The sequence below is a fragment of the Pan paniscus genome, chromosome 15 (genome assembly GCF_029289425.2).
Source record: "Pan paniscus chromosome 15, NHGRI_mPanPan1-v2.0_pri, whole genome shotgun sequence".
NCBI classification, from domain to species: Eukaryota; Metazoa; Chordata; class Mammalia; order Primates; family Hominidae; genus Pan; species Pan paniscus.
Genome location: NC_073264.2, coordinates 13,754,759 through 13,773,222, shown reverse-complemented (window position 1 = coordinate 13,773,222; position 18,464 = coordinate 13,754,759). Strand labels below are relative to the sequence as shown.

At 35.3% G+C, this 18,464-nt stretch overlaps 1 protein-coding gene across 1 annotated transcript in view; it reads right to left on the bottom strand.

The window, feature by feature from the left end:
- LOC117978692 (protein FRG1B-like) overlaps positions 1-17,271 on the bottom strand; it is a 34,193-nt gene extending 16,922 nt beyond the window's left edge. Inside the window, 6 exon segments of the mRNA XM_055097414.2 lie at positions 7,645-7,755; positions 8,739-8,830; positions 12,031-12,132; positions 14,391-14,505; positions 16,302-16,351; positions 17,134-17,271. Coding sequence (XP_054953389.1) covers positions 7,645-7,755; positions 8,739-8,830; positions 12,031-12,132; positions 14,391-14,505; positions 16,302-16,351; positions 17,134-17,205 — 542 coding nt within the window. The 5' untranslated portion in view covers positions 17,206-17,271.
- Between the last annotated feature and the right edge of the window lie 1,193 nt (positions 17,272-18,464).

Here is an 18,464-nt window from a genome sequence, read left to right as displayed (position 1 = left end):
TTCATCAAGGATATTGGTCTAAAATTCTCTTTTTTGGTTGTGTCTCTGCCAGGCTTTGCTATCAGGATGATGCTGGCCCCATAAGATGAGTTAGGGAGGATTCTCTCTTTTTCTATTGATTGCAGTAGTTTCAGAAGGAATGGTACCATCTCCTCCTTGTACCTCTGATAGAATTTGGCTGTGAATCCATCTGGTCCTGGACTTTTTTTGGATGGTAAGCTATTGATTACTGCCACAATTTCAGAGCCTGTTATTGTTCTATTCAGAGATTCAACTTCTTTCTTGTTTAGTCTTGGGAGGATGTATGTGTTGAGGAATTTATCCATTTCTTCCAGATTTTCTAGTTTATTTGCGTAGAGGTGTTTGTAGTATTCTCTGATGGCAGTTTGTATTTCTGTAGGATTGGTGGTGATATCCCCTTTATCATTTTTTATTGCACCTATTTGATTCTTCTCTCTTTTCTTCTTTATTAGTCTTGCTAGCGGTCTATCGATTTTGTTGATGTTTTCAAAAAACCAGCTCCTGGATTCATTAATTTTTTGAAGGGTTTTTTTGTGTCTCTATTTCCTTCAGTTCTTCTCTATTTTAGTTATTTCTTGCCTTCTGCTAGCTTTTGAATGTGTTTCCTCTTGCTTTTCTAGTTCTTTTAATTGTGATGTTAGGGTGCCAATTTTGGATCTTTCTTGCTTTCTCTTGTGGACATTTAGTGCTATAAATTCCCCTCTACACACGGCTTTGAATGTGTCCCAGAGATTCTGTTATGTTGTGTATTTGTTTTTTTTAAGGCAGAGTCTTGGTCTGTTGCCCAGGCTGGAGTACAGTGGCTCGATCTCAGTTCACTGCAACCTCCAACTCCCAGGTTCAAGCAATTCTCCTGCCTCAGCCTCCTGATTAGCTGGGAGTACAGGTGCCTGCCACCACACCCAGCTAATTTTTGTATTTTTAGTAGAGATGAGGTTTCACCATGTTGGCCAGGCTTGTCTCAAACTCCTGACTTCAAGTGATCCACCCGCCTCAGCCTCCCAAAGTGCTGGGATTACAGGTGTGAGCCACCGTGCCCTGCCTGTTTCTTGTATTTGATGATGAAAATCTGTTATTGACAGTAAGAGGATGGGGGCTCAGCTTAACAACAGGGTGTTAGAAAAGCAGCAGTGATATTTTGGTTCTCAAAACAATTTGATGTCTTATTCCTTTTTTTGAACATAGGTTTTGCTAAAAAAGGCCAGCCATTTTGAAACTTGATTTTATTGTCGTGTTCTCATTTTGAAATTCATATTTTTGTCTGTATGAATTGGCAGCTGTATGTGGGAAATTTCAGTTTTGCATATTTTCAGATTATTTTCATTTTTACATCAGAGATTTTGAACAGATGCTATACAAAAGTATTCATTTATTTATTCAACAAAATTTAGTTCTGGTTATTTTGCAAGCACTTAGTGAACTTCATGGTGTACGTGCCTCAGATACTTTTGTGAATGTAATGGCAATATCAAAAACTTTGCCCTTATGCACCTTATAAACCTTTAATTTCAAGGCATGTTGATGAGTGAGCATCTGCTATAACATAATTTCATTGTCATTTAATTAACCATTATTTGGGTATACCTTATATTAAAGCTGATTATTAAAAACTGGAAGACATTTAACACATCTTCATCTTGTCTTTTTCCTTAACATATATAGATCAAGGGAGTCACTGAGAATCAATTTTAGGGATAGTTACAAAATCTTAACTTTGCAACTATAACTTTGTCCTCAATGTAATAACTGGAAAAAATAATTTACGTTTCAAAGGCTTTACTCTTTGTATTTTTTTGAAAAGGAGCCTTCACCGAGATTCTTTAAAAATTCTTGCTCTGTCCTACAGTAGAGACTAATGGACTCATGGATATGGTCCTGTAATGGATCTGTACCACCTCAGTTCTCTGATTGTCGCCCTCCTGTGGTGAAAATTAAAGCTTATTTTCATTTCATGTCTAGGATGTAGTATGTTCTTGTTGGGAGAAAATGATGTTTCTTGAGAAATAAGTGCCTTCAGTATCACTGTGTGTCACTTAATAAATATGACTAATATCTACTTTTACCAATTGCTGCAATTTGATCCTTAAACAGCCATCTTTAAATTATACTTTTTCTTTGGTTAAATAAATTATAATAGACATTAATTATTTTACATTATTTTCTTATGTGGACAGCCATTCTTAGAACTAAAACTTTCAGATGTTTATATTACAAGTACAATTATTATTTATTATTATTAATGTCAGTGGCCAAATGTAATCAACTCTCTTCCTTTTACTTCCTTTTTTGAATCAAACTGTTACACTTATACAAGCAAGAGCAACTATTCTATATCTCGATCACTGCAGTGCCTAGAAGATACAACAGCATAATTTACAAATCCAAATTTCCAGGAAGTCTCTGCACATACCTCTAGTACAAAAGATGCTTCAGAGACTAGAGGGTCAGAGGGCAAAGAGAGGAAATATTCAACTCCCAGTTCAGGTCAAAAGGGAAGAAAACCTGGTATTGAAAGAAATCCAAGAATGACTGTGTCTGCCACTCGCTCCTTTCTGTAAAGTATTCATGGTGTTTTACTTAAAATATTTGCTCTTATGATGGTCAATAATATTAACAGTTAGGCTTTGTAAAATAATTTATGCTTTACTTATAATTAATGGATCATTCTAAGTTATTATATGTTTAGTTGCTATAGTAAGATGATGTGAAAGATTTGTTACCTGTTAAATGTTTCTGGGATCTTTATTATGATCTGTGCTTCCAAAGTTGAGCTGTAATTTTATTGTTTATACAAATGTAGAATAAAGCTTAAGTATGGGGAGAAAAATAAAAGCTAGAGTTTTCCTTTCAGCTATAGAACAGTCACTTATTTCTATAAATGTTCTTTATGTAGCTTTCCTAGTTCCATATTTAAAAAGATAAATATGGGGATCTACACAGGTCTCATTAAATAATAGTTCTTGATTAATAATGAATTTATTATAAAGCTTGAAGTTTAAACTAGAATTTTGCTCAGCCTACATATCTTTTATGGTCAGGCTGCTATAATTATGTAATACCCAGTTAAATTTCAATTTCAGATAAACAAGGAATAATATTTTAGTATAAGCATGTCCCAAATATTGCATGGGATATACTTACACTGAAAAAAGTATTTGTTTATCTGAAATTTCAAATTAACTGGGCATGTGATATTTTCTGTGGCAACCTGTTTTACAGAGAACAGAGTAAGTCAGCTGAATTTTAGAATACTTAACCCTAACCTGGTGTTCTAACTCTTTCCTTTTTGTAATTATTATTATTATTTGGAGTCAGGGTCATGCTCCATCACCCAGGCTGGAGTGCAGTGGCACAATCACAGTGCCCTGCAGCCTTGAGCTTCTGGGCCCAAGTGATTCTGTCACCTCTGCTTTTGCCTCCCAAGTAGCTAGTACCACAGGTACGTGGGCCCAGCTAATTTTTTTTTTTCTCATAGAGACAGGGTCTCAGGCTGGTCTGGAACTCCTGGGCTCAAGCAATCCTCCCACCTCTACCTTCACTTCCCAAATAGCTGAGACCACAGGCACATGCCACCACCATAACCAGCTTATTTTTTATCAGGTTGGTGCAAGAGTAATTGCGGGTTTTGCCATTGAAAGTAATGGCAAAACCCGCAATTACTTTTTACATCACCCTATTAATTTTTTGTGAAGACAGGGTCTTGCCCTGTTGTCTAGGCTGGTTTCCAGCTCCTGGGCTCGAGTGACCCTCTTGCCTTGGCCTCTAAAAGTTCTGGGATTACCGATGGGAGCCACTGCACCAAGCTACTTTGTATAATTTTTAACATAAACAAATATTTTGAGAAATAGAAATGTTAAAACCATTGGAGGAAAAATTATTGTAAAGTATACAATAGAAAAAAAAATCAAACAAAATACAACAAACAAAAAATTATCAAAATTTTCAGAGGAACAAAACAAAATCTAGTTTTACAATCTTCAGAATTCAATCCCATTATATCAAACATATAAAGAAACATATTCAAAGAAAAAGGCAATCAATAGAGACTGACATCAAGATGACCCAGATGTTGGAATTAGTGTGGATTTTTAAAGTAGTTATTGTAATTCTTACTGAAATCAAAACCCAAAAAACCCTTAAAATAAATCAATAGGAAATCACAGCAGAGAAGAAGAAACTACAATAATAACAAAGGCTCAAGTGGAAATTCTAGAAGTGAGAAAGTTTTCAAAATTAAAAAATAATAATCAGTTGTGTTCAGGAGCAGCTTGGAGGTGGTAAAGAGTCAATGAACCTTAAAATACAACTGAAATGATTCAATCTGAAAAATGTGAGCAGTCATAGGTTGGGGTGAGGGAGCTTTTCCTTTGGTTAGTACTTTTAGGTAATCTTGGTTTTGATAAGGTTGCTACACTGATCCGTCAGGGGCATGCTAAGCCAGAGTTTATCTTGGTTTCAGTAGTGCTTTAAATAAAACTCATGATATCCTTGTGTACAAGATGGAAGAAGAGTGGACCAGATGACAATATTTAGATGCAGTCATTCTTAACCTCTGTTGCTCTCCCAGTGGTCTAGCTGGGGTTTGTATAAAGTGGAATGGGAGGAATAGGGAAGGAGCCCCCACCTACCCTCTCCCCTTGTCCACTTGTCCTCCACTAGTGGATAAAGTCCACAGGAACAGGCAAGTTATTTTAAATCTGTAACTTCTGTTGTCAAGATCTGTAATCAGTTCTGCTCGCTGGACTGGGGACAGGAACCAAGGGAACATGAGGGTGAACGGGTTGACATGGAGTCCAGGAACACACTGTGCCTACAGGCAGAATGTTGTTCCAGGAAAGCCAGTCAGCAGGCAGATGGTCTCAGATACCAAGCTAGTGTTGGGAAGCAAGATTCAGTCTCTTGAAGGTGGTGTTCCTCATTCTGTGGTTTGTATCAATTGCTTCAGAATGACCTGGAGTACTTGTTAAAATGCAAAGTTTGAGCCCAATCCTAGACCTCCTAAGCCTGCATCTCTACGGATGGGTCTCAGTAGTTGATATTGGAAATGTGCATGTCCCTAGGAGATGCTTATGCATATAGATTTGAACTGTTGTGTTTTAGGGTTAGGGAGCTGGCAAAAGCAAGGAATAGACCAAGCCCTTGGGTGGGAAGGCTCCATAACCTTGGCACTGTTAGCATTCTGAGCGGAACAGGATTCTGCCACATGCTTCTCAACATCCCTAGCCTCTACTCTCTAACACCGTATTCCAGTTGTGAAAACAAAAATGTCCCATGGGAGGCAAAATAGTCACCAGTTGGGAACTGGAACCACTGCTTTGTGGGATCAGAGTGGTTACTTTGTTCCCAATCCAAGGATCAGAACACACGATGAGAGAAAGTCCAGCTATTGGAACTGGAGTGCCAAGTTGGAGCTAGACCTACAACAAAAGCTCCAAAAGCTCCTTTACAGAGCTGATCCCATGCCTCAGCTACCTAGCTTGTACAGATGCCATGTAACTCTAGATTTGGTGACAGAAGGAATTTAAAGGCTAGAACTAGATAGGGTCTTTCAGGTTAGGCCAGCACACAATGTGGAATTTTGACATCATCCAGATGCTTGAACCAACCTCAGTCCTGAGGCAGAATTTCCTGTGGCATCTGATACACAGCCTGGATTTGGAGCACTCACTGGGATTAGAGGCCACGGGAATATTGTGTTTAGGAACTCTGAAAGAGACAGGCTTCAACAAAGCAGACCTAAGCAACACGTAGCATCTGAACTTCTTTATCAGCTTCCATTCCAGCCCATGAGGACAAAAGCATCACATACATATCCACTGTGGCAAACCTGTCCTCAGTAGGGAGTTTCCCCAGTACTACTCTCCTCTCTGTTCTGAGCCTACTTGCTCCTTTGTAATGTTTCCACTTTCTGTCCCACTCCCTAATAGATGATTTGTCCTCTTTGTCCAGCCCCCTAGTTCTGATATTTGGATTGTCTGTGATCTGGGTAGTACTTAGGAGGTAGAATCAAAGCCTTGTTGATTGGATTGGGAGTTTCTAACTTCCTATTAAAGGCACTGATTAAGCATCTATTGTATAAAGTAAAGTAAGATTATGATCCAGTAAGAAAGATTCCACAAGTAGAGCAGGAAGAATTGGTTTCTAGTACACTTCATGCTTCAGGACTGGAAATCCAGAAAAAAATTCTGTGGTACGTTAAGTGTTTACTGTAAGTTTCATTTCCATGTGAAAAACTGTAGTTAGCTAAAAAGTACATCCATGAAGAATCCTGATTAAACTTGTTTAATCCTGGTTAAACTAGCTACTAGCTAAACAATAAGTTCACAACAACTCAATAACTCTGTAAAAGCATTTCCTCTGAATATTTTATTTAGAAAAAAACACAAAAAGATAAGGCAGAAACAAAAATCCCAGTCATTTGCAGTATCTGTCGGCTTTCAATTTGGTTCTCTTGTTTAAATAAAGAAAAATAGTAAAATTAATCTATGTAAAACATGTCATGTATATTCAACTGCTACTAAATATAAAAAGCTTTAAAACTGCGTGTTCAATTTTGGTTAGTGTATTACCACAACACTTATATTAATTATGTATACTTTTAAATTTGGTTTCTATAAAAAATGGATTCTAATCTTATAAAAGTTATTTCCTAATATTCAATAAATGTTGCCTAAGGGCTTTTTCATTCCAAATAGCAATTTTAATTATTCCAGAATTTAAGGGTGCTCTAAATTTCCATTTAACAGGGTGAGAATGCTGTATTATTACAAGTGAAAAAAGTTACAGGACATAGAGCTTATTCCGTTTTAGACTCCACAACCTGATTATATTTTATATCCTCTTCTTGATTTCTTACAACTAGATACATATTCATTTGCTCAGCTGGAAAAAATTCTTAACATTATTTACTGACTTTAGGTATGAACTCTACCAGCTAGTTAACAGGAAATATGTAATTAAACATTGCCTTCATCAAGTAATGTAAAAAAAGGGTAAGAGTAACTTTCCAACATAGGACTTGAATGAGCAGCTGGTGATTATCAAAATCTGGCACTTAATTGATTTATACTTGTACCCTCACAGCTAAACGTCTCTACCTGTTTTTCTATGTTGTAAATCTAGGACATCACTTATCTACATAGGAAGAGTAATAAATATTAATAATGTGCTATGATAAACATCCTGCACTCTTCCAAATCTTACAATAAAACTGCTTCAATTTCACTTGTTTAGCTTTTATACTCAGTTTTTTAGTTGATCTATGCTTATTTTAAGGAACCTGAACTACTCTAACAGAATCCACATAATTTTTATATTAGTCAAACTGCTTCTTTCTAACTCTGGTTCTAAAAGTTATAAAAAGATAATGATAAATTTATCAAGTAGATACAGTCAAACCTGAATTTCTTAAAGTATATACTTAGAATTGGTTATAATTTTTAGATATTCTTTCTTGACAGTCTTTTCCCAAACTCATGATGTCCTCTCTAGGTAATATTACCACACTCATAAATTAGAAATAAAGACAAAAATTTGAAAACTACAGTAATTTAAGAGAACGTAGGTTTTCTATATGCCATTTCTATTGGCTACTGAAAATAGTGGAAATAAGTAAATAGCTACCTGTCCAGAAGCGTCTCATGCAAAAATCCATCTTTCTGAGCCTTTTTAAGAATTTTACTGTCTTCTTTACTTATTTTAAGTTTGTGGTCTTGGAAGCTCTGAAATTTCTTTCTGCAAAGAAAATGTCTTCATTGAAAAATACCTCAAACTCTGATTATACATATTTACTATTAAATTTATAAATACTGTTAATTTCTTTTTCACTTATTAAAAAAGTTTAATTGTAGGCCAGGCGCAGTGGCTCATGCCTGCAATCCCAGCACTTTGGGAGGCCAAGGCAGGCAGATCACTCGAGGTCAGGAGTTCGAGAACAGCCTGGTCAACATGGTGAAACCCCGTCTCTACTAAAAATACAAAAATTAGCAGAGTGTAGCGGTGCGTGCCTGTAGTCCCAGCTACTCGGGAGGCTGAGGCAGTAGAATCACATGAACCTGGGAGGCGGAGGTTGTGATGAGCCGAGATCGTGGAACTGCACTCCAGTCTGGGGGACAGAGCGAGACTCCGTCTTGGGGGAGAAAAAAAAAGTCTAATTATATTTTTTAAATAAGCTGGAGCTTTTGAACAACAAAGATGATCTTCGTGACCTCTCAAGAGGAGGGCCACTCATTGACTGGGTAGCAGAAGGCCCCACTTCTATTAGGGCATGCTGTCTGGAGTCCCATGTCCTGGTCATAGCACAGCCTTTGACAGGCATTACGCCCATTCTATGAATGAATAGAGAGATTGACTAACCTGAGTGACTAGCTTTGGGAGCTGGTAGGATGATTAGGAAAACTGAACCCTCAAGAAAAGAAAAGCATTTAGCTCAGTGCTCTGTCCCAGAGGCTACATTGTGTTGCCTCTTCTTGACCATCAGTTTTCATTTTTTCAGACAGGGTCTTGCTCTGTCACCCAGGCTGGAATGCTGTGGTGATCAGAGCTCACTGCAGCCTTGAACTCCTGGGCTCAAACAATCCTCCTGTCTCAGCCTCCCGGGTAGCTGGGCCTACAGGCGTGCCTCACCATCCCCAGCTAATTAGGTAATTTATTTTGAAAGCACTTTGAGAAGCACTTCACTGTCAAATCTGTAGGTCTAAAAGGAAAAGCATACATACACATAACTGATTTCACCTTGTTTTACATTTCATTTGTCTTCTTCTGGAATGTCATCTTTTTTCTTGGTTTCTCTTTCAGCACAGGATCTAATCTAGATATTTGAAAAGAGAATCCAATGGGTTATATGTTTATCTTCCATCTTCCCCACTTTACGTATCACATAAGAACATTCGAGATGATTTCTTATGCAGAAGAAAAAATTAACTGAGCAACTATATTCAGAAAAAGACAGGTTCTGGCTATGTGTTTTTACTTCATATATATAATCTATATGAGTAAGTGCTATCACATGCTTCCTCCAGAGCCCTTGTGTCAGAAACACTACAGACAAAATTATTTCAGAAACATTTTACACATCAGATCCTGTTAGGCAGTAAAGCAATCATTAACTAATTTAATTTTGTCCTCCAAGTCAATACACTAGGATCAAATTATCCCTAGTAGACAAGTGTTCATTTGATCAGATTGAAAGCTTAATAGCTATTTTAGATTGCACAGACTATTACCAAAGTATTAAAACGTTTAACATTACACAACTTGTTTTTAATTAATTGGAACCCACCTATTTTACTAGCTTCTTATATCCTCCTAAGTTTGGATAGATGCTTACTATCACATGTCATAAGTTAATTGATCTGCATTCAACAATTAGGATCGCCCACAGAACAGGCAATTGGCAATGGTAAGGACTCATGTCTCCTAAGGGATCTCTGTGGCCAGAGTCCAGTTCCAGGGCTGCTTAGAAAGTGATGACAAATAACATGTTTGTGCCAATGACATCTTTGTGACAGTTTTGATTAGAGGGGTCCCAGACCTGAAAACATTCCCTGCTAGGGCCTGTAGCACAATGCTACCTTTAGTAAGAGGGATCTGTGTTCTGGTAGATAAGGCAAGGTCATAAAGGTGAAGGGCTGACAGAGATTAGGAGGGCCTGCAATTAAATGGTACGAAAAGAGTCCTAAATAATCACTGTTCAGAGCTTCCAAGTACTTGACTAACCAAAGAGATCCAGAAAACTTTGTATTTCATCTGAAAATTGCTTTAAATAGTGAAAAACTCAATCTTTGTGTAAGTATCATTGTATCTTTGTATAAGTGCAAAGCACTGCACATATATTTGCAATTGTTGCCTTCAATAACACTTTTGTGATGATATCCAAATGAAAAATAATTTAAACATGATACAATAAAATATAAATAAATACAATTAAATGTAAGTCACAAACCAATCTGCATTTCCTCAGTGACCTGTTTCCTGAGAAGCAATGTGCTATGAAACACTGAGACTGGCCTCTGGAGTCAGCTGGGCCTGGTTACACATCCTCTCTTACCACACCTTGAATTCACTGTGATTTCCATGAACTGACTGACAAAAACCACGAGGATGTAAGGAGGTTCAGAGGCTGTCTTACTGTCTGTAAGGCTGAGCTCACATCCACCTCACAGGAGCATTATGGAAATTCAAGTCTACAACGCATGTGCCGGATGCATGCAACGAAAAAATATAACACTTCACTTCTTTAACTGTAAGAAAATTCCTACATTTTAGATTGAAATTGTTTGAGCTTTAGATTTGAAATTATCTGAAATCAAGACTATTCTAAAAAGAAAATCAAACATATGACCGGAAATCTAACATGAAGCACATACAGAGAATTGATAGATGCTTTTAAATTACACTGGTAGTAGAGAAAAATGTAACATAAATTTTTATGCTCTGATTATAAGAACGAAGGGCATTTTAGAAAAGGCATTTGCCCCCTCTCTGAGAGCCTTCCACTCTGGCCCCCACAATGCCTGACAGAGCAAATCTGGGTCAGACTGGATGCAACCTATGATTCCCAACAGAGACAAAGCAGATTCAGGATGCTCAGTACTGCGATGGAATGCCAAGACACAGAAAAACCATGTGTCAAGAAGGGGGGAATTATTCTTTAGACACATCCTGGTATATGTTTATCATTAAAGATCAGTGGCTTTTGTGAGTCTAAAAAATTAAGCCTTAAATGTTTTCATCAAATTCCAGTTAACTACCTGATTTATCTAGATTATATTAACAGTATTATTTAGAATTTCACCTTGATATGAAGATGTCTGTGTAACTTTTACAATGATGTAAAACAAAGAGTACGATTAGGGAGGGCACAGGCCACTGGTGCAATGCATAACGCGTCTGACTACAGATGAGGGAATTTAGCCTGGAATAAGGAATTTTTATTTCCAGCTTAGTGATGCACACAAATTTTAAAAATAAAATAAAAATCATGTTTTATGTGATTCATGTTTCTCCTAATGCAAAGAAGATGGGTACTATTAATAAAAATATTTTTAAAATGTAAGGGCTAAGGCCCCAGAAGTTCTGCTATGATTTTTTACGTTTCATAGAGTGATTATCATCACAGAAGCTCAAGCATTACATAAATACAAACGTGTATACCCCGACCTGGTAATTCTGCTTCTGGAAATTTATCTTCAGGTCCACCCGCACATCTACAAATTGATGCATATTCAATGTTATGTACTGCAGCAGTGTTTATAAGAGCAAAAGACTGGAAACAGCCTAAATTTCCATCTACAAAAGACTAAATAAATAAAGGTACATCCCTAAAATGGAATATTATGTGGCTGTTAAAAAAGAGAGAGAGAGAAAGAGAGGAGAAGCAAGAAAAAGAGAAAACTTTCTACATTCAAACTAATAGTAGAAAACTCTCCAAGATACAATTTTAAGGAAAAAAATATCAAAGTCGAGAAGACTATAGAGGAGACTGCCTTTAGTGTAAGACAGTTGAAAATTATAAATATATTCATATGTTTATAAAGAAATTTTAGGAGGCTATAAAAAAACAAAACAAAGGGAAAGAGGAACAGGAGCTGGGACACAGGTGAGTAAGATGCATAGCAGGCATATGTCTTCATCTTCGTATGCTTTTATTTAAAAATGTTGGACCACATGTACATGTTATCTATTTTAAAAATTAGATTTTAAAATACAAGCAAGAAAACAAGGAAATGAAAGCATAAAAAGAGCATGTGGAACTACCAGAAAAAGATACTAATCCATGGAGATAATGGCAAGGTAGCTCCTAGATACACTGATTTCTCTACCACATTGTATAAACAAGCCATCAACTATGGGATTTATAATTAAAAATGAGTCTATTTGAAATACCACATTATAAAAAGCTATTAAGTAAATCTTTAAAGTGACAGTAAATGATGACTTAACATTTTAAAGAGATACAGTCACATCGCATGTGTGAATGCAGTCATCTGTATAAAATGTCATCATTACCTTGATCATTTCTTCTTCTGCTGTTTTACTTTTTGCTTCTATGTCCCCTGCTTCATTGCATCTAATAAAGCAGCTATTTGAGGCCAACAAAGCCATTTTCCCCTAAGTGCAACAAAATAACGAAATAGCCATGAGGATACTTCTTGTAGAAGAAACATTAAGTGTTTAGACTGAATTAATTTTTCCTCCCTGATTTAAAAATCAGAGAAAAAAACTTAGAGAAAAACCTGAAAAATATAATACAAGAACATATAGAAAAGGAAATCAAAATCACCTTTCATTTTGCTATTCGAAGATTACCACAATAAATATTTGTAGTGTATCTTCCTAGTAGGACTAAATTCTAATTACATGAGGTAGGATTGCTTCCTTTCTAAAAGATCTAATGAAGATAAAACTGATTTAGTTCTGTTTGAAAAATTAACTTTAAAGACAAGAACATAATTATGAATGCATACTTTATTCAAATATTAGCATTTTAAGTAAAATTTATTTTCTTCACAATTAGAAAACATGAAAAGGCATATACAATGCCTTTGGTGTTTTGAATTTAAGAATCAATGTCTGAGGGACTTTTGTGTGTGAAAATAAATATTCATATACATTTTCATTTGTTTAATGTTTGATGTATTACACTGCTTTCTATTAAACAAAACTTTAAAAATTGATTTTCTTGTGTATCTAAATCTGGGTTATAAATTTGGTTAGCTTAACTCCCGTAACAAATATATTGTTTATTTATAACTTGTATTTGGTTGATTCTTTTGGAAAACTTGGAATACAATAACATTTAGACAAAATATTTATAAATACAATGATTACAAAATATGTTAACCTTATATCACATCCAGTTAAAAACGTGCTGATAACATGGATTTAATTTCTTAGTTAAGTCACAAGAGCTGGGTGGTCTCTCATCTCGATGGCTCCCGGTGAGCCCTGGAACATGGCGGTGTGGTCCAAGGTGATTTAAACCTGTGCCACAGATTATTCAGCTGAGTCCTTTTTGCAATAGAGTTTTAAGACCCTCTTTCATTTAAATTTAAATTTTTGAAACTTAGTGTCCTTCCTAAAAATAAAATGAAATGAACTTTCCTAAAGTATGGTATTATTAGTACTATCTAAGTCATCATCCTGGCCTTATGAAATATTGGCATTTTCTACTGGTGTAACTTTTATTAGAAGCATCTCATCATAACTAGTAGGATCATCTCAAAGGGGTTGCAACACATTAGCAGGTAATGAAATAAATGTAGTGTTTCCTGAACAGTACTGGGTGGGTGGGGGGGAAAAAGAATACACACAGACACACAGAGGAAGGGGTAAAAGAGAATAAGAAATATCAAGATGCATAACACATGGATAAGTAAGTATTGTTAAGTACAACTCTTGCTTCAGTTACACATATGTGTGTGCTGGGCTGCATTGTAAAAATGCATTTCTCAATGGATTGGGTCAAAATAGTTTTCAAGTCACTGACTTATGATTTTATCCTAGGGGATGAGGAAATTAGTGTAAGTGATTACCTCTTTCTGGTGGGATGTTTGTTTAATCTGTCATTTTAGAAAACACTGCTGAGTTCCTATTTTCAGTTCATTATTGTATACTACCAAAGCTGCTACTCAAAGGCTGAGCTTATCTTCTATTTGCTTGTTCTGCGTGGTGCCCATTGGTCCTTACTGTTTTTGATACAGTTATCTACTTTTTAAAGACAGTTTAGCACTCACATATTTTTGTTCAATATTTACTTCTCACATAGAAAAAGGAAATTATGTATTCTGTATCAACAAAGATTTAACAAAACATCCATATACTACAACTGTCTACTTACTAAAATTAAGAATTAGTATATTATCTTTTTTCTTCTTATATTAAACTATCTTTTCATACACTATTTTAAGCTTATGAACTGAAAATCTTTTAGAGATAATTTACTTCAATGAACTCTAATTATTTAGATTTTATACGCAAATTGTCACAACTTGGTCTTAGCTAGCTCCACTGTTTGCTTACAGTCTGTAATGTTTCTGAAAGCATCCATGATTTCTGCTACAAAGAAGATACTTAGGAACTATTCTGTTTTCCTACTCTGTGACCTAAAATTGACTGGTTCTTCAATGGAAATGAGATATATATCTAGGCACTAAGGGTATACAGAAATAATTGTGGGCAAAAGTACTAATGCTATTTTTGTTGCACTACATTTTGAAATCTCTTTAAGGCTCTATGTTCTGATTTATTCCAATTTAATGTATTATACTATTGCATCCTACTTTTTCTTTTTAAATATATTATGATTGACTGTTACAGACTTTCTGTTAAACTGACAGGAAGTTTTTATAAACAATAACAGCACTTACATTTTGAAAGACTGGTTCCCATTGTTCTCTTGGTCCAATTGCATCTGAACGCCCAACAACAAGTTCATCTGAATTTATACCAAGATATTTTCCATAGCCAGATTTCAGGGCAATTCTGTACATTAATAAGATAGATAAAAGTTAAAAACTGAGAGAAAATTAATTATAGGACATCAAAACAGGACATGTGTATGTGGGTGTGTACATATCTAAAATTTCAGACTGGACATATTCCAAGTGTTCAAAAGATGCATGTGGCTGAGTGGTGACTCACTCCTGTAATCTCTGTGCTTTGGGAAGGCAATGGGAGGATTGCTTGAGGCAAGAAGTTCAAGATCAGCCTGGACAACTTAGTGAGACCCCATCTCTACAAAAAATTTAAAAAGTTAGCTGGGCATGGTGGTGTGAGCATGTAATACCAGCTACTTGGGAGGCTGATGCAGGAGGAGTGCTTGAGCCCAGAAATTTGAGGTTATAGTGAGCTATGATCACACCACTGCCCTCCAGCCTGGGTGACAGAGTGAGAATCTGTGCCTTCAAAAAAAAGAAAAAAAAAAAAGCTACATGTGACTAGTTGTTGCCATATTGGACAGTGAAGTTTTAAATTTAGTTTTATATCTTGCTTTTTTAATATAAACATTGTACCTTATATATTACATAACAAATACTTTCAAAATTCATCATTCTTTAATTATACCTCTTTAGTTATAAACTTCAATAATAAATTCTAAAACTTTATGTCATCAAACTGTTTTCCAGAAAATGCTGCTTCCATTTACATTCTTACCTCAAATTAACAGAGTATGTTTTGTATCATGGATTTTTTGTTTAAACATTATGACTCTAAAAAATACTTGAAAACCTGATATGGAAAAAAACAGTATCCTATTAATTTGCATTTTAGTAGCTAACTAGAATAACAATTGTTTTTGTTTTCCTTTCCTTTTTAGTTTTTAGATTATCTGGTAATGTCCCTTGTCCATTTTTCTATTCAGATCTGATTGTTTGCAATTTTCCTACTGGGGTCTTCAGTGCTATGAATTCTATACAAGATACATGTGAAGATTAAGAACTCACTGCCTACTAAGATTGTTGCAAATATTTTCCTCATTTGTCCGTTAATTTTCTTTATAATCCTTTTTTGTTTATAATTGTAAAGCAGTTTAAAACTATTTAATTTTTTCTTCCTCTGCTTTTCTTCTTTGTCTTTCACCCTACTTATCAGATTTTCAAAGAAAGTATAGAAATAATCATCTTAATGTGATTTTTTAAAATTATGATTTCTTTTACCTTACCAACAATCTCCTCGGATGCCAGAATTGACTTCTACTCCTTTATATGTTAATGATTATATAACAGAAATCATTATCATGTTGATGTAACCAATTACTAAAATATGTAAATTCACTTTCAGTATCTTTTACCCAAAGAATCATTTTATACTTCTGCACAAGGTGAGAATAAAAAAGGTTACTTTATAAAATGACTGTAAAAATAGTGAGTAAAAATATTCTTTTGGTCGTTATGATGCTGTAACATTCTCTGCTGGTTTCAACGATATTCCTTTTTTTAGTCTTCCTGTTTCTCTTTAGACTTCCAAACAGTGAGTTTAAATATCATAGCAACAGTGAACCAGGTTTTGTACTATTTGATTTATTTTTTAATCTATCTTATTTGGTGTGTGAAGTTATTAATCTTCATTTTTTAACTTACATATCTTTTTTCCAGCCTAGCATTATATATTGATAGGAAATCCATTAAAAGTAGATCACAAAATCTACTTCTCAAAAAAGCTATTTCATTTTTTATATCAAAATTACCGTGGGCTTAAGACAGATACTAAAATTTTTAATGAATACAATTAAATTTTTAAAATAACTGGTTACTAATTATATTACAACATAAGCTCACCTGGAATCAGATAATTTGACAGCTGTAAACTGCTCTGGAGGACTAAGGCCCTCATCAACTATTGGAGAAAAAACATTTGAAAATAAATTTGACATTTGCTATAAATATAAAGACATTATTTTGCTTTAAAAAATGTGGCTATTTTCTTCTGCAATTAAATGTAAGAATATTCAGATATACTGATGTCACTGTAATACTGTATCTTTGGAATCAAGATCTATTTTACCTTCTTTTAACTACAGTGCTAATTTTATACACTGAGTAAGACAGGGTGATATAATGCTTATTTAACAACTTTCGAGATAGCTTCTCTTTATGTTTTAAAATACAGTCATAAATAAGCACTTATTTAAAAAAGCTAAATGCTTTAATTTATTCAATGGATGGCCTTGCTGACCAAATGATACTGCTTTTTATCTTCTAATTATTTCGTATCTCATTAGTGCTTCCTCTAATGGGCTAAAGAAAATGAAGAAACTTCAAATTGTTAAATGCACCCAGGTTAGTTCTGGTAATAGGTCTGAATGAAAAAGAAATTCACACGTTTGACTCAAATAGGTTTTCTTTTTTCTTTCCACTTACTATTTTAATTATTCATATTGTTTTGATTTCCAAAGATACTCTTCTGGAACTATACGGAATGTTTTCAAATGCTTATATTAGAAAAAGGGACTTGCCAATGGCTGGTAAATAATAAGGAATTAAAAAAAAATGGAAAAGTCAAATGCAATGGTTCCATTCCTTTGGAAAACGTTTGAGACTAGTTAGAGTTTGGCCTAAGTGAATGAATATCCTAAAATCTACACTTGTGTCAGGATCTTCCCTTCCAGACACAAATCTTGTTTGTGTGGAGCTCCCAGGGTAAAAAGACCATTGTCGAGTGCATGTATATAGGTTCCCTCATCCATTTCAATGGCTATGGTTCCTGAAATTTCACCAAAGTTTGTTACTGTCCACCAGATTCCTAAAAAATAAAATTGATATTTCAACTTTATATCTTAGTTTTGACACAGAGTTCTTTGTTAACTTAGTTTTAAAAACTTTTTATTTGGCAGTCGTAAGAAATAATATGAAGATCTCACATATCCTTTACTTGCTTTGTCTCAATGATGACATGTTGCATAAGTATCATACACTTTTAGAATCAGGAAACTGACACTGATATAATCCATGAAGCTTATTCAGATTTCACCAGTTTTACATGTACTTGTTTGCATGTATGTGCACAGATTCATGTGACTACCAGCACAGTCAGGATTAGGTTTTTAAAATACACAATAGCAACATACAGCCAGGCATGGGGGTGCATGCCTGTAATCCCAGCTACTCGGGGAGCTGTGAAAGGGGATCACTTGAGCCCAGGAGTTCAAGGTTATAGTGAGCTATGATCACACCACTGTACTCTAGCCTGAGTGACAGAGCAAGGTCCTGTCTCAAAAAAAGACCAAAACAAAACAAAAGGCAACATGTGAAGGTACAAAGTGATATATGGAGAACGGTCTCTCTCATGATAGACCTCAGCCATCTATTCATGCCTGCTTTCCAGAGGCAATGCCTATGATAATGCTTCTTAAAAATGCCTCTACAGGAAGACTTTCTAGCATAGTAATTTTTTTTTTTTTTTTTTTTGTTTTAGACGGAGTCTCGCTCTGTCGCCCAGGCTGGAGTGCAGTGACGCAATCTTGGCTCACTGCGACCTCCGCCTCCTGGGTTCAAACAATTCTTTGCCTCAGCTTCCCAAGTAGCTGGGGTTACAAGAGCCTGCCACCATGCCCGAAAAATTTTTTTTGTGTTTTTAGTTAGAGACAGGGTTTCACCACATTGGCCAGGCTGATCTTGAACACCTGACCTCATGATCCACCCGCCTCTGCCTCCCAAAGTGCTGGGATTACAGGTGTGAGCCACCGCACCCGGCCAGTAGTCTTAACTATGATTTTAGATTGAAAGCAAAATGAGCAGAATCTATGTCTATGTATACTAATTTCCAATTTGCCAATAGAAATGTTAGACTCTAGCAACAATTATTTTAGCAGTTGTTATAAAAGTTTATATCTTAATGTTAAAAAATATCCTCAAACCTCCTCCTAAATTGTACTTTAACTTGAGTAGAAATGAGTCGATCATTAACTGGATATGACATATTAAGGAATTCTTGTTAATTTT